The sequence below is a fragment of the Nestor notabilis genome, unplaced genomic scaffold (assembly GCF_000696875.1).
Source record: "Nestor notabilis isolate BGI_N333 unplaced genomic scaffold, ASM69687v1 scaffold27621, whole genome shotgun sequence".
In the NCBI taxonomy this organism is placed as follows: domain Eukaryota; kingdom Metazoa; phylum Chordata; class Aves; order Psittaciformes; family Psittacidae; genus Nestor; species Nestor notabilis.
In genome coordinates, this window is record NW_009914666.1 from 1 (window position 1) to 16,334 (window position 16,334).

The following is a 16,334-nucleotide window of genomic DNA, read 5'->3' on the forward strand; positions in this document are numbered from 1 at the left end:
AAGGCAAAGACAGCTTTCGTGGCTGTCGGGAGGTAGTTTAGCTCGCTTCCCGCGCTGTGGTTTTACACGTGCAGTCCTGTTTTGCTGGTCGAAGGAGAGCTCTCTAAACACTAACGGAGTTTGTAACGTTATCGGAGCCCTTCTTTGACGTCTTCCTGCCTTAAGGTGCTTACAACTTTGTTAGACTCTGTCCTTTGGGGATAAGACTTTCGATGCCTGTTTTACCCCTGTGTTCCTAAAATAGCCGAGAAGGCTAATCACAGCAGTTGTTTTTGAAGGCATGAACGAGCAGTTTAAGATGTAGTAACCTGTTCTTGGAGGAATGCTGTTTTCACATTATCCTTCTGATCTGCTGTCAGCACTATAGAGGTGGGGGGGATCATGTCGATGGGGTGCAGTGGTCAAAGTGTGGTAGTTCTGGTAACATGTCTTTTAATTCACCATACCTGGCCAAGTTAAAGCTCTTGCTGTCTATTTGTGTATGATTAGAAACATTGGAGCTTGGTCATTCAGTTATTTTGCTGCACTGGGTTTCCTCCAGCAGAGACAACACAGTGTTGATATGGAGGCAAGGGGTTTCTCTCCTTGTGTCTGCAGTGCTCCTTCTGTCATTAGGAAAGGAAACCTCTTGAGAAATAAATTTAGAAAGTTCAAGAACAATAAGAAATCTCAGTGAAAGCTGAAAGAAGCTGGAAGTGAGCAGGAAACGATCTAGGAGCTGCAAAAGCTGGAAAGAAGAGGTGGATGAGGAGGCAGATTGTTAAGAGAGGAGCAAGGATTACTGTTCATCTGCTTTTCTCATTCTGTTATGGAAGAATGCAGTTGACTGAGGCTTCTCAGCAAAGGTGGCCAAGAGTTGGGAGGACAGGGACTAGACAAAAGGAGAAAGACGCAAATGGATGAGGAGTAAGTGTACAGGGAGGATGCAGGATTTTCCTGCTGGGTGAGCACAAGTGTATTTGGAGTATGAGCTGTAGTGTGGCGATGAAGGACTGAAAGACTGGGGTTTGCAGATGATAGGCAGAAATGAGAAACATGCAGCACTGAGTGTGGAGAGGTACAGTAGCTACCAAGTCAGAGAGAAAGGAAGTTGTAGATGAGCTTGCTGGCTAGAGAGTGCTCCCACCAATGTCAGATACTTCTGGATTTTGTTGTCGCTCTCAGCTGCAATCAGTGACCCGTGTGGAAACTGCTCTGTTCCCCTCTAGTGGAAGCATGCAGAGAAAATGTCAAGTTTTCTCTCTCAGCTGAAATGTGTGGTCCTGCAGTTGAACTAGAGGTTCATGCCCTGTTGAAGGTGGATATTAACAAGGGGTGTGGACTGTTGTTTTAAAGGTATCTTTCTTTTTTTTTAAAAAAAAAAAAAAGTAAGAGCACAATCTAAAAGTTCTTCTTTCAGGAAAAAAAAAGTTTCTTTCAGAAAAACACATCATATGAATTGTAATACTTAGAGTCAAAGAACATCTGTGTTACTCTTCAGGAAGTTAGTTTGCTGATAGGCTTTCCTGTCATGGTTTTGTGACTTTTGACTGTAGCTAATTTTCACAGTTCCAGTATTTAGCCATTGCACCTACAGAGCCTTTTGCTTGCCATGTTGGAGTGTTCCCTTATTAAAAGTTTCTTCCCTGTGTAGATTGCAATTGATGAAATCTGAACCTTCTTTCTGGTAACTCGGGGGGAAAAAAAAAAAAGATAAAAGCTGCCTGTGATAACATCGTTTTCAGGTTTCTGATAACCCATGTTGTTCTTCTCCAAGCCTGCTCTAATCTTCTGACATCCTACTTGAAGTTCTGACTCTCTGAAAATGCATACAGTCCTTTAGTAACCACTTTTCTTCATGGTACTAACTAAAGAAGTCAGTTTCTCATTCTTCTGTTGGGTATGCCCTTATCCCTGTTGGCCATTGCATTTCAGCTGGATTCAGGTAACTGTCTACCATGATACTGATATGATACAGTCTTTCTGTTTCTTAGAAATATGGTCCAGCATCCTTTATCCATCACTTGCATTGCTTGCTCCTAATGCTCCTAAATGTATTACCCTCTGTAAGACTTGATGGAAACTATCTGTTTGCAGTCAGGCTGTCCCAGTGGTCTCTTCCTTCCATTCTCGTTCTTCCAGTCTGTAACTCGCTTCCACTTCAGTTGGATCTTTTTTTTGTTGATCAAGAACTGCTTCTGTGTGATTTGCATGAGTGGTGCAGCCACTGCTGATAGTTCTCTATAATGCATTCTAAAACCTTATGTAGCCTTTTAAAGTCTTTTTACTATATCTTATGTTTGTTTTCTTATTCTAGCTTGTTGTGCACGATACTTTCTGATACTACATTGAGTGTTTGACGCAAGATGTAGTCTAATGACTTAAAAAGTTATTTTCATTAATGAAGTGTGTACTCTTACCACAGAAGGTCCAGTCAGGCAAGTTTACCACATAATCTATATTGTTGCCCTTGTTTAATTCTTTGAAGTGATCTCAGATCAGCTCTTCCATTTCTTTTCATGCCTGCCTGGCAGCATTTGGCCTCCCCCTCACTCCTTCCTTCCCTTTGTTTTTTTAACATTATTTCAGTCTTTAAAAACATTCAGTTCAGTTTTAAAGTAGTTCCCTAATGTTCAAAAAACTCCTGAAAATTGAAACAAATAGACTAGAACCTTTGGTCAGCTTTTCTAAAAATGTCTAATATTTACATGTCCTTCTTGGAGTGGAGTTCTTTTAGTATAATAGTGCTAATGCAGACATAGTTTTCAGTTGGGTTTTTTTTTTCCTCCCACAGAGATTCTCTTTCATATGGTTTACTGGCTGGATCTGCTCAGGGAATGAATGAGGAGTGTGTGATGAAAGAGGGCAGTTTGTAGGACATCTTCATATCCTTGAAGAAAGGAAGGTGTATAATGAATTAAGTGAAGATTGTAGGAAGAAAAAAGGTGGTCTCATGTTTGAGGCAGTTGAATACCGCTCTGACAAAGTGAGTTTGATGGGTTTGTTTGGGGGGGGAGGGGGGCACGCTTTTTACAGGTTCTCCTTGCATGGACTGTGCTTCCCTCCAATTACAAGTGCAAATTTGTAGTCAGAGGAGCAGATGTGCAGACTGCTCATAGCTGCAGCTGAAGTCTGCTCTGAGCAGATAATTCTGAAAAGTCAGGCTATGGAGCATTTTTAGACATTTCAAGAGGTATGTTTGTAATTAGCTGGTCTTCTTGGCTTTAATCTCTTTGCCTCAGTAAATCTCTTGACCTTCGTTTTATTGGGAAGGGAAGTAGGCTACTCCACAGCAGCTTGTGAAAAAGCATTCTAATGTCACAATAGTGAGCACCTTGAAAAGCTGATTACCAAGTCAATTTTCAGCTTGGCTTTTGGGCTGTGTATGTGTGACTCTGTATTGTGCAAAGAGAATAAAATAAAACTTTGAATCACTGCTCAGTCATTGGGGAATGAGAAACGCCTTGTATGAAAATCTCATGTGGTTAGGTACTTAAAAACTAAATGTCACAATGCACAAGCAGCCTGATAAAGCTCTGCATGCACCCTCTGTTCATAAATTCTGAGTCCTCTCCTTTGGACATCTAAAGTTCTTTTCCAGGAGATTTGTGTGGAATAGTCAAGTTAACAACGGTTCTCAATAAAAGGTGTCTGGCAGCTTCTTAGGTCTGATACTTCAGTAGCTTTCAGGTCCTTGCTGTAATTTGAAGCTGGGTTTAGACCTAGGATTAAGCACGCCCTTAGTTTTGCTCTAAGCTTTCAATTGCAAAGCATGTCTATCCGAAATGTTTTATGCTCCTAGCAGATGTTTTTGCAGCAGAAAAATATACACATTCCTTCTATGTTCAACATCCTGATAGAGGAACTCCATATCTTGTCCACTCTGATCACCTTCCTTGCTTCATCCTAGTGAAGCTGCCCCTTCAATGACTATACTGAGCCAAAGGATTTGGGGAAGGGGAAGAGGAGGAATGTTTCTTTTTCCCTTCTCCCTAGTGTTTTTCTTTGAGCAAGACTCTTTCCTCAGTTTTTGTCAGTGGCTGACGTTAAGCATGATAAGATTTCCATCCCTTCAAACATTGTCCTCCTCCTGGTCTCTAAACCATTTTATGCCTGCTTCTGAGGAGAGAAAGCAAGATATCAGAGTGCTTTTCCTCATGCCAGGAAAGCAGTGCAGCTTTAGTAGGGGAAAAACTGTGGGTGCAAAGGAGTTAGAGACATAGAAAGGAATGGAGGAAGAATAAGAAGGAAGGAAACGGTGATTTTGTGATGAGAAACTTGAATGTGCGTGGAGACTCATTAATTTGTATTTGCTCAAACTTGAGTTTGTGCTTTGCTTTCATACTGGGTTAGAACTACTGTAGTGGGGGCTTTGAGGGGGAGAAAGGAAGGGTGACTAATACAGATTTTCCAGATGATGAGTTTTCTTCATGTTTGGAATTTTTGAGAGGATTGCAGAGCTGCTTTAGAACAGGCACCATTGAAGTACACATATTAGAAAACAGTCTCTGTTCATATGTGAATGTGCCATGAGCGTAGGGATTGTCTTTACAGTCCAGGGGAACTGCTCTGCAGCCATATGTATTTTCTACTCGCGGTGCTTTCTAGGTTATCCATGTAGTGGGTATTAGAATAAAGTAAGTATACTTAGTGACAACACACAGGTTTATTTTTTTATGGCCTCAGAATGAAGGCATGTAGCTCTCCTCAGCTGTCTGGTGTCTGAATTTATTACAAAGTGACCTCTCCACTCACCTACCTATGTTCTACTGCTGAGGACATGTTTGCCCAGTTGCTCACACAGCTGAGGTGAATGGAAGGGGTATGTTTGTGGGGTGCACTTTCTCAAACAACATCTTCCCTGCTGGTTCCAGTTAGCAGTGTCCACCACATTTGACCTGCCTGGACTGATGAGGCTGTTGCTTTATTTGCCTTGCTAGATGGGGAGCACACATTGTGCCAGCTGGGAGGTCTGTGCCAGACTGGAAGGAAGTTCAGATTTCCCTTTGGCTGAGCTGGTCTGTTACTGAATAAATGTCAGCATAACGTGTTGGTACGGAATGGTAACAGAACAATAAAAAGTGTTTCCATCTTCCTCCACCCCAAACCTCCGAGGAACTAGATTCTGCCAGCATTTGGTCTAAATTAGACCTCAATGCTTGGGAGAGTTGTGAGCAGAGGGCTAGTAACCTTGGTGAGCTTGAGAAGTAGAAGGATGTCACTGGCCTGTCTACTCAGATGGCTGCTTGATATTAATTCCGTTGTCTTGGAGGCCACCAGTCAGGACCTGTTCCAGGAGCAGACACTAGGACATTTCTGCCTCAGTGAAGAGGATGATGGAGTCAACAGACTTAGATGAGGAGTCCTCAGCTGGTAAGTTAACATGGTACTGTGTAGTAATTTTCTTTTGGGTTTTTTCCCTTTTTCATACTGACTAGGGAGGCATCAGGTTTCCTTTGCTCTTTCTACTTGCATGTGTCAATAGGCACAGTGTTGCACCAGTCCAGGGCTTGTCAATACTAGGAAACTTCTGCCAGCATAAGCACAGAGCAACAGAAGCAGCATATGCCCTCTTGAAAGTCATCTTCTTTCTCCTACAGCTGACATGGGAATATCCTTTCATTCCTTGATAACGTTAGCTAACCCAGTAAAATAGGATTATTCTTTTGGAATAGCTACATCTGTCTGGATTTTCCTCTGGAGAGCCTCGTCAAATGAGGGTATGATGTGTATTGTCATCTTAATACTCTGAGAGGGCATGGGTGTGATGTCAGAACTTGCTGTTGGCTAGCCCTTCGTTCCTTCCCAGTCCTGGCTGCATTCCAAATTCCTCAGCAGTTCTTTTATCCCTTGCTTTGCCTACTGTCATTACTCTCATCCCCTCCCCAGTGTAGCATGCAGCCATACCCTCCTGTTCTTGCCTCTGCGGTTTCTCACCCCATACTGCAGATATGCAAATGTCTTAAGTTGTTTTAGCATAGTGAAAGATGCCTTTCACCTTCCTGAGACTTTGGATTAGTTGCATGTGTGATGCAGCATACATGATCTGTGGAAAATTACAACAGATCTCATGCAGGGGAGAGAATTTGGTGATTCATAGGCATCATTTGTGTTAAATCTGCTGGCACATCCCACGCTAAGCTAATACATTTATTATTGTTAATGACCAGCTCATTTAGAATTGATTTTGTTGTTGACCAGTGTTTTTATCAGAGCTGATACAAGATGGCTTTACAAGACAAAGCATACTGCATTTCCTCTGCATTTCTTCAGGTGCCCAGCAGCAAATCTGATGTGACCATTTTGGCAAACAGCCCTGTGATCTCTTTGGTGGTCCCTGCCGTTGGAGGTCTGTGACAGGCTGGGAATGCCTGGGGTGGTTCAAGTCTCATTTGACATGTCAGTCTTCCAAGCCCTCCAAGCTTCTAAAATCAAGGTTGATCTTTAACACAGCAAGAAAGCCCCCTTTTGTCAGACTTAACAACATTACCTACTGTTTTGGCTTTGGATACTGTAGCATTGAACTAATGTAATAATAAGATGAAAGATGAGAAAAGGGTCCACTCTCTGGGGGAGTATTAGATTTCTGTGGCTGGTACATTGACTGTCGTTGCTGACTGATACCTGTTTCTTTGGACAATGCCTGCAGCAGATGCACCTCATGGACTAGTGTACGGTGCACTGGCCCAGAACTTTGGGTATATGACATGGCCACGGAATTCCTGGGTGCTTGTGGCTAAATCAGTCTACCATGCACCTCAGTACCCTGCTTGTAAAAATGTGGGTAGTAGTATTCCTTACAGAGGTGTTGTGAGAATAATGTTATAGGTTAGGACACATATATTGCAGTAAGGCTGAGCCATATGTGAATAGAGAGAAAGGTATATATTACTGCTTAGGAAGGTAAATAATTAGCTGAGAACACAGGACTGAGTAGAAGCAGCAGTTTAAAAGGGTTATAGCCTCTAAAACGAGGAATAGAGGAGTATAAAAGACATCCTTCCCTCTAATGGGGAAACAAGGAAGCTCCTGAAGGTTGCTGTAATCCATTTGTCCTGCAGCATACTTCAACTGCTACAAAATTATGAGAATGATGGAATACCAAAAAGTCCTGTGTGCTTCCAGCGCAAGATCCCAGGCAATTCCCCATCTCAGGGGGCGAAGAACATACCCTCTCATTGTGGCAGTCCCTGGCACCAGCAGGATCTTTTTTAATTGCCTTCAGCAATGGGTGTTTAAAGTGTTTGCTGAAATCCATACTGTTGAATACAGCAACCACGGCTATGTTTCAAAATGTATTTTCACATTTCTTAATAAACATGCATCTGAACATGGCTGGTGAACAGATGTCTTGTGAAAGGCACTGTGTGTTTGGATAGTTCTTGGTGCAATGGATCTCTTTTTAGGAATTTGGACATTGTCACAGTACAAACCTGCTGTCTGGCAGTTAACAGACGTGCTGTGGAGGGCTGAAGCACGGTGGAAGTTATCAGGTTGGGTAGGTTTGCTTTCTGTGCTGTGTGTGTCAGAGTTGACATCTGAGTTAAGGAACTGAAGTTTAAGTATCAGTTGCCTACACTTGACGCCGCCCATGTGGTTCTATAAAGAAATAAATAAAATGATAGTAATTGGAGGGGAAGGAGGGTGGTGATAGATTCTGGCTTTTGGAGAGTGAGAGTGTGAGTGTGTGGTTCTTAAGGGATAAGGCAGCATGGTTATGGATGCCTGCAGAGGAATGAATGAGGGAAGGAATGATAAGGAAAGAAAAGAATAAAATAGATGAAAGAAGAAAGGGGGTAGTGAAGGGTTAAGAATTAAGGAAAGGAAAGATGAAGGTAGGTAGGTAGACTTTAGGTTGTGTCAAATTAAAACAGGGTAAGAAAAGGAGGAAGTGGGAAGAACCTCAGTGAGAGAGACCTGCGCTGATGATATTCAGATTAATCGTGCTGTGGGGGGAATGAGTGGGGTGCAGTGGGGCTGCACGTGGCTGTGTGGACCTGTGCACATAGACACAGTTGCATTGATGCCAGCCCACGCTTTGGGCCAAGCTGCTGGCCACTTTCTTCACTGTACATCTTCACCATCCTCCTCTTCCTCTCCTGCTGCCAGTCTGTGTTGAGGCCCTCGCTTTGCTTTGATTTTCTGTGGGATTGTTGCCTGTCTGGCACAATCTAGTGCCTTCTCTAGTGATCAAGGAGGCCCCGAGGGTGGTTTTCCTCTACTGTGATCCATTTCAGAATGTGAGAATTATTTGGGTATTTTATGATAGATAGTATTTAGTCACTAGAAGTTCCAGTGCATCTTACAATAAGAAGAGCACATGAATTGTAAAAGAAGAGGAGGAGGAAGCAAAATGACATAAGTAACAGGAATGTTTTGAGGAAGACTGAGGGAAAGTGTTGCATTGGTAGGAATGAGGAAGTGGAAACTTAACTTTTTGGTTTGATTTTTTTTTTTAATGGGACTGTGAGGGTAGTGATGTCCAATAGCCAGCACAGCACAAGCCAAGCAATTCCAGCAAGTGTTCTGACCACTGTAATAAAACTCTGTGATGCAGAGCATCACTTCTGTGTAAGGGTATGCAAGAGCTTTTGAGGTAAGCTGCAGATAGTAGAAAACTTTCCCATAGTTAAACAAAACTCTATGCCATACAGATAGTTCGTTGCTCAATTAAAACTTGCTTAGCTGGAGCTTTATCTTGCTGTGCTTTTTATTCTTGCCAGACTCTCTGGATCATAATTTGTAGTGGTGCACTCGGCTTCCTCCCTCTTTCAGTTGAATAGATAAAGTGTCTTTATACCAGTTCTGATTGTAAAGTCACTGTACTGTCACTTGTTTCATTTTCTCCCAGTTTACTGATGAAGCAATTACAGAACATTGGTCCAATAATAGATTTGCAGGTGGAACATTTTGCTGCAGTTTTAGGAAATCGTTTTGCTGGGTTTAGCAGAGAAGGAATTCAAATGATAGGGGTTTGTCTCATCAGTCCCTGTGGAAACCTTGCCCAGCTAATGAGCCTCTGTAAGATCAGTGCTTATACACGTTTGACTGTGTCTGTGCTGGGTGTCTGCTAGGCCAGAGCCTCAGCTGGGTGAAGCCTTTCTGGCATTGCCGAGAGCCGCTGGGAGCAGCGGGCTCTGTGTGTGGGGAGGCAAGCAACCAGGCAGGGTGGCCATTGGCCTGGCTGAGGGGTTGGAGGCACTGGGATAGGTGGCACGTGCTCTGAAGGATAGATGACACAGGCTGAAAAGATGAGACCAGGCACAGAGAGGCAAAGGGACGACTGAGGCTTCCCAGATGAGGGCGTATGTGCTGGTGGCAGATTTTTACACTAACAGCTGGAGAAAATATAGCATAGAATCATAGAATGGTTAGGGTTGGAAAGGACCTTAAGATCATCCAACCCCCGGTCCCTTTCAGGTTCTGGCACAGAAGCAAACTCCTGCTCATGTTTCTGCTTTAAAAGTTCACTGTGAAACATGGCCATAACCTTAGGTAGGGTGGTTCTGCTCAGACAACAGCATCCTACTGTTTCTTGTGCTAGCTCAGTGCTCACTGTCTAAAGGTTTCTAGCCCTGCTGAGGGAAAACTGACTACACCCAGTAGAATTTGTGCTTTTACTGATTTTCCTTTTTAGAAGAGAAAAAGAAATTACATTCATCCTTCTCTAGAACTACAGAGTCAAGAATTTAGAAGTTGTGATCTTCCAGGATTGATAAACTCAGTGTAACTTTGACATATGGTGTACAGTGCAAGTGCAGAAACTGTTTTCCTCTAGAGGATACCTCTCGTCTTCTGCAGGGAGTGCTTTGGAGAGGAATGGAAAGTAGCACGCTGCAGTCTGATCCATGTTTCATTTGCTGTATACACTGAGAGGTTTGGAATTAACAAGACTGGGGATCGCAGGAAGGAAAAATCAATGGTCTTGAGATTCCCAAACTGGATTTCATCACTGCCATAAATTCCCTTTGTAAGCAATGATAATCTTCAGCACTGTGTCCCTGTTGTCTTCCGAGATGTGTTTTGGAGCCGTAGGGATGTGATCTGGTAGTCGGCTGCTTGCACCTTGTGTGAAGTCCCTCATGCTGGACAAACGTGGAAGTATCACATTTAGGGATGCACAGCCTTCGCTTTGCCACTGCCTTATTTTTGAGAGTTTGATTTTGCTCTATTAACTGTCATTCAGTGCAGGGGCCAATGTGTATGTGCTGTGTGCTTGAGGACACCTGCTATCTGAGCATTGCTAAGATCTTTGCATTAGAAATGGCAACAAAACTCTGTTGAAGCAATAGCTTCATTACTTATAAGGATTCTGTGTGTAACTTCTTATGTTCCATTTGTGCAAAAAAGAAGTTAAAGGACCAGCTTGTGAGCAGAGTGAGGCCCACAGTTCTTTTTACCTCATGGCCACGTGTAGTACTTGTTACAACCTGCCTCTTGCATCCAGACCTTCCCTGCTGGCCGATTGCTTTTCAGGGAAGGGCCTCTGCTGTAGAAACACGTGGCAGTGACAGTAGAGTCTGCTTCCAGGAATGATGTATTGGATGGTTTTGGTCCTGGGTAGAGACACTGTTGTTTACACTCCCTGTGTGTTGGAGAGTGGGTTCAGGAAGCAGACATGCTTATGTTATGTTTCTGAAGAGCCTTTTCCCCAACCTTTCTGGTTTTGGGGTTTTTCTTAATTAGGTATAAAGGTGACAATAATCAAGCTTGGTCTTGAGGTCAATGCAGTGACACTAGATCTTGCTTTAATTAGACAGGCATGGAAAAATGAGAATTGTTTTTGTCAGCTTTGTCAGTTGAGCATCTGGTGATGCCTAGGGCGTGAGTAGCATAGTACATTGAAAATTAACTGACTATCAACTTCACATTGCTCGTTCAGAGCCCTACAAACATTTATTATTGACAATGTATAGTATCCCACCAGATGTTGGACAGACCACACTGAGATTACAGCGCAAAAAGCAAAACAAGGAACGTGTGACAGAGAGTTAAGACTGCTGTTCACCACTCCCTGTCCTGTCTCAGACTTGTTCTTTGGCTCTGTACAAAGTGTCTCCTGTCCCCTATGTGTAAAATGGATGCACTAAAATGGACTAACTTTTCAGTGAATTAGCATTCAGTCAACTTCAATTTGTACATCCCTGTATAGGAATAACTAAATGGCATTATTTACCAGCTGCTGTATTATTTTTTCATTACTGAACGGAGTTCTCGGATACGTTGGGCTGGTTCAGCCTGGAGAGAAAAAAAGGCTCCTTAAGGGGAGACCTTAGAGCAGCTCCAGTGCCTAAAGGGGCTACAAGAAACCTGGAGAAGGACTTTGGACAAGGGCCTGTAGGGACAGGACAAGGGGAATGGCTTTAACCTGCCAGAGGGGAGATTGAGATGAGCTCTTAGGCAGAAGATCTTCCCTGTGAGGGTGCTGAGGTGCTGGCACAGGGTGCCCAGAGAAGCTGTGGCTGCCCCATCCCTGGCAGTGTTCAAGGCCAGGTTGGACACAGGGGCTTGGAGCAACCTGCTCTGTTGTGAGGTGTCCCTGACCATGGCAGGGGGTTGGAACTGGATGAGCTTTAAGGTCCCTTCCAACCCAAACCAGTCTGGGATTCTATGATTCTATATTAGAATGACTGACTTTACAAATTCTGGGTTTTCTGCTTTCCTAATGTAGGCCTTTATGCATAACAGCAGTTTTCCATTATCTAAAAATTATTATAGAACTATGCTCCTGGATTAAATATATCATGTTCTTACAGTCTGTTTCCTTTAGAGTTGACAACAAAGGGAAGCACACCAGTGTGCACCAGGAAAGGGTGTTGGGAATCACCGGAGTAGTGTATGTGTTGTTATATTAGTTAGCTTTGTTCCTGCTTTGGCATCATGGACTGGAACCTGACTTCCTGTGTCCTCCTTTCCCTGCAGGTATTGAGAACCTGCCATTTGAATTGCAGAGAAACTTCCAGCTCATGCGAGACCTGGATCAGAGGACAGAAGGTGAGGCTTAGAGATGGTTTTGCTGGTGAGACAGGAAGTATGCAGCTTGACCAGCTTTTCCTTCCTTTGCCTTGATCAATGGAGATCTCAGGGCAGGGGATGAAGCCTACAGCTGCTCTGATCCTTCAGCCTCTCTTAATGGAGGGCACTGTAGTGTGTTGGTATATGTGTGTATTTATGTATTTAATGGTGAACTTGTTTCAGACCTCAAGTCGGAGATCGATAAGTTGGCCACAGAGTATATCAGCAATGCACGGACTTTGTCTTCAGAGGAAAAACTGGGGCTTCTCAAGCAAATCCAGGAGGCCTATGGGAAATGCAAGGAGTTTGGGGACGACAAGGTTCAGCTGGCTATGCAGACCTATGAGATGGTATGGAGGGAAGTGTCTAATGCTTACTGTGTGAAAGGCTGTGCTAAAGACCCCAGTCTTAGAAGGCCCTGATCTCTTTTTAGGCCCTACACACTCTTGCTTCTCAGCTCTTTACTGCAAGCCCCGTGCCCTCTCCTGTTTGCCCTCTTGGGCTGTGTTCTGTGGTAACTCATGGTCACTATCATCTTTGCAGGTTGATAAGCACATCCGGCGGCTGGACACAGACCTCGCTCGCTTTGAAGCAGACCTGAAGGAGAAGCAGATAGAGTCGAGTGACTATGACAGTTCTTCCAGCAAGGGCAAGAAGAGTGAGTACCACCACTGGGCTGCAGATTGATACAGGAGGCAGCCAAGTGACTATGGAAGTGGTGGGGATGAAGGCAGGCACTGGAGTGGTACAGATCAAAGACTGTTACGCTGGAATCTGAAGGACAGGTAAAAAGATGGTGACCTGGGCTCTTCTTGTGTGAGCATATTCAAGGCTGCTAGATAAAATTAAGATGGGGTGCATGGCCCAAAGCCAGTATACGCTCTGGGAGTGTATTTTAGTGATGGAGAGGTTGTTACTATCAGGTGTCTATTTTGGTAGGGTGGCAGATGCACCACCTTTGTCTCTTCTTACTAGAGGGCCGAGCCCAAAAAGAGAAGAAAGCTGCCCGTGCTCGCTCTAAAGGGAAGAATTCTGATGAGGAAGCACCAAAAACTGCCCAAAAGAAACTGAAGCTTGTCCGCACGTAAGTGTTTTAGAGATTTGTGGGAATGAGGAGCAGCACTACAAATCAGACCAAGGAGGCCTAGCGAGGCCTAGCCAACCTCCCTGTAAAGGATCTGGTCCACACCCCTACTAGACAGTGTGTCCCCTGTCCCTTCTTGGGAAGCAAGGTGAAGGAGACCTTTTAATTCTTTCAGGGGAGTGTGGCATGAAGGGGAAAGCAAGTCACTTCACTGGAGCTGGGTGTATGTGCTGTCTCTGGCAAACAAGGGCATTGTCTTGGGAGACATGAAGGGACTCAAAGCCAGTTATTTCACTGACCTACTTTATTCCTGTCTTACAGTAGCACAGAGTATGGGATGCCTTCAGTCACCTTTGGAAACGTGCACCCTTCGGATGTATTGGATATGCCGGTTGACCCCAATGAGCCTACTTACTGCCTCTGCCACCAGGTCTCCTATGGGGAGATGATTGGCTGCGACAACCCAGATGTAAGAGCCTGCCCTTGGTGTAAATGGGGGAGAAGGAAATGGAGAGGGTCTTGCAGAGATAGTCTTGTCCTGCTTGGGCAGGGCCTGATACAGCAAGCAGTGACAAGAAGGAGGCTTACCTCAGGTGGTGTGGAGGGGTGGTTTACCAGGACTTGTTAAGTGCCACTTCAAGTTTTCCTTGAAATGACAGGTTGCTTTCTTGCCCCCACACTTAGAAAGGGAAAGGGGGCCTTCTCCTTGCTAACAATGTGTAGGTTGGGTTTAAGTCTTCATTCCCCGGTCACTGCTAGGGATTTAGGAGTCTGTGATCAAATGTTGGGAAATTCTGGTAGCCCAGAAGCAATGGTTTCAGAAGAAAATGTCTCTTTAACTGTCTGCTCTCTATCCCAACAGTGTTCCATTGAATGGTTTCATTTTGCCTGTGTGGGTCTGACAACAAAACCAAGAGGAAAATGGTGAGTGAACAAGCATCCTGGAGAGCACATTGGTCTTTGGAAAGGGGAGGTCCTGGGTGGCAGAAGGGAGAGGCTTTGTCAGGGACCTTGGAAAAGGTCTTTTGGGACTATACATTCAAGGTTCATGTCATGCCCTAAAGGCCTAAAGGCTTTTACTTCCCTTTCTACCAGGTTCTGCCCTCGCTGTTCCCAGGAGAGGAAGAAGAAGTAAAATCCCATCAGCCCTCAGTCCTGCTGCAGGAGCTTTCTTCCCCCTGTCAGGGCCTCGTCCCAGCTCCCCCAGCCCTTGAGGCCTTGGCTGGGGGGAGTCTTGCCCTGTTTGTGGTTTGGGCCCTCCCTGGAATGGTGTGTACCCTCACGGTGGCTCCTGTGTTCTGTATCCCTGGTTGCTTCCTGGTCCCTAAGGGAGGCCCTCTCTGTGTACTGTTCCAAACAGGTCTCTGAACCTCAAGGGAAATGAATGAGGGCACCAGGGTAGCCACCAGATTCCCAGGGATTCAGGTAGCCCCTGATTTTCCTTGGCTTTCCTTCAGCCTCCTCAGAGTTCATTGCCTACTCTCTGCTTAGAGAACAAGGCTATGGGATGGGGGAAGGAAAGGAGGTAAGTCTTCAGCATTTTAGGTCTTTGATTTTCCTGGATTTTTTTCAGGAGAGAGGGAGTAACCAGGCCACTTCTTAATCTAGTGAGCTGTTTGCGAGACTGAAAACCTAATGTACTCCCTATCTTTAACCATTCCACTACTGGCATTGAGCAGCCTCTTTTGTTGGGGAGAGGAGGAGGAAGAGAGAGTGTTTAGAACTAGCTTTGTCTCTCTTATTCCTGGGGTAAAACCTGCGCGTCTGGGAATCACATTGTGTGAAGAAGGAAGAATTTCTGACCACATGGGGGGAAACGGCTTGGTCTAGCCTGTCTTCCAGCTCCAAAATTCTGCCTTCCTTATTGTGCAGTGGTGCTTCTCCATTATGTCGGATGGGAAGTTTGGGGATTCAGATCCCACTTGTATAATACGGAGTTAAATAAAGTTCATTGAAACAAATACTCTTGTTTGCCTTGCTGTCACCTCCAAAATAAACTGCAGCAATTAGTCTTTTTAGTTATTCTTTCTTTCTCAGCTCTGCTTTTATTCTAAATTATGAATGTGGTACAGCTTTTTCATTTAATAATCCTGAACGGTGTTAATAAGTGACAGTCTGCCTAAGTCAGGCTTGGAAACGTTCCTAAAGTACTTGCAAAAGGTTACTAAGCTCTAAGCTTTTTAGTGGCTGTGAAAAATATCTGCCCCTTCAGTCGTGCCCTCACAAGAGGGTGGACATTTGTTCCCATTTCTGTTGGATTGTTTACTTCATCAGTTGTCTTCTCTTAACTGAGGAGAGGTGGAAGTTCTAGAAGACCAACTCTCACTGTGGCTGTTGGGCAGTACAGCTGAGAAAACAAGCCAGCAGGACAAACCACACACATCCAAGAATGTGGATAGGTTTTCCAGATATCCTAATCACTTCCACCTTGGATCACCTTGGTGCCAGAAACTCCAGCTGCTGTTACTAAGATAATGTAAGGCTCCAAAACAATTACTGAAGACCCTCTTTGTAGGGTCTGCAGGTGACTGGGGAGATGATCCATACTGAAACTCCCTTTATCGAGTCCATTGGCATGGGCTGGAGATTGATGAGCTTGAATCTCTCCTTCCTGCTTGTTTCTGCTATTCAGGAGCATTTAAGCTTTTCACCTGAAACATGAAGTGTATGAGGACTAATGCAGCGTTTTTAATCTTGTAGTCACGAAGCCAAAGTTCTTCTAGGCGTTCATTATTAAGACCAGTCAGGGGACTCTAGGTAAAGAGCAATGCTACTCTCACCTTGTACAGCAAACATGCCCAAGCCATCAGCTCAGAAGCTGGTGTTGGGAGTTCTGGTCAAGTGAGTTAGCATTCAGGCAGTCTTTGCTTTTGTGTCGAGGAGAGCTGCTTGGGTTCCCATTTTGCACAGAACTAAAATAGAGGTAAGTTCTTACCCAGGCTATGGCTCATACAGTCTTTGGTGCTATAGTCTGGGTCCCAGTCCCCAGATTGTCTTAGACCATTTTCCTGAGGCTTCCCTTGTGAAACAGATGGGAAGTATATTCTGGAAGATGTTGGTTGTGTATCTGGTACAGTCATTGTGCCATCTTACAATAGGTGAGAAGGCTGTGAGTGCTCAACTAACAGCAAATGGAGGATGTGGTCTGAACTTGGAAACGGGCTTTGGGCAAAGTGAGAAGGTGACAACAGATGCAAGCACTCCTCTTAAGTGGTTTGGTTTTGATGGACACTGGATTGTAATGGCCAACAGGAAG

The 16,334-nt window shown here is 44.4% G+C and overlaps 1 protein-coding gene across 1 annotated transcript; it reads left to right on the forward strand.

Annotated features, from left to right (window-relative positions):
* Window positions 1-11,907: 11,907 nt before the first annotated feature.
* On the forward strand, window positions 11,908-15,041 carry ING4 (inhibitor of growth family, member 4). The gene is made up of 8 exons (XM_010023769.1): window positions 11,908-11,973; window positions 12,178-12,344; window positions 12,538-12,652; window positions 12,970-13,078; window positions 13,400-13,547; window positions 13,941-14,002; window positions 14,174-14,347; window positions 14,439-15,041. Exons 1-7 carry the CDS (start codon window positions 11,946-11,948, stop codon window positions 14,211-14,213), a joined length of 669 nt encoding a protein of 222 aa, XP_010022071.1. The 5' UTR covers window positions 11,908-11,945; the 3' UTR covers window positions 14,214-14,347; window positions 14,439-15,041.
* The last annotated feature ends 1,293 nt before the right edge of the window (window positions 15,042-16,334 follow it).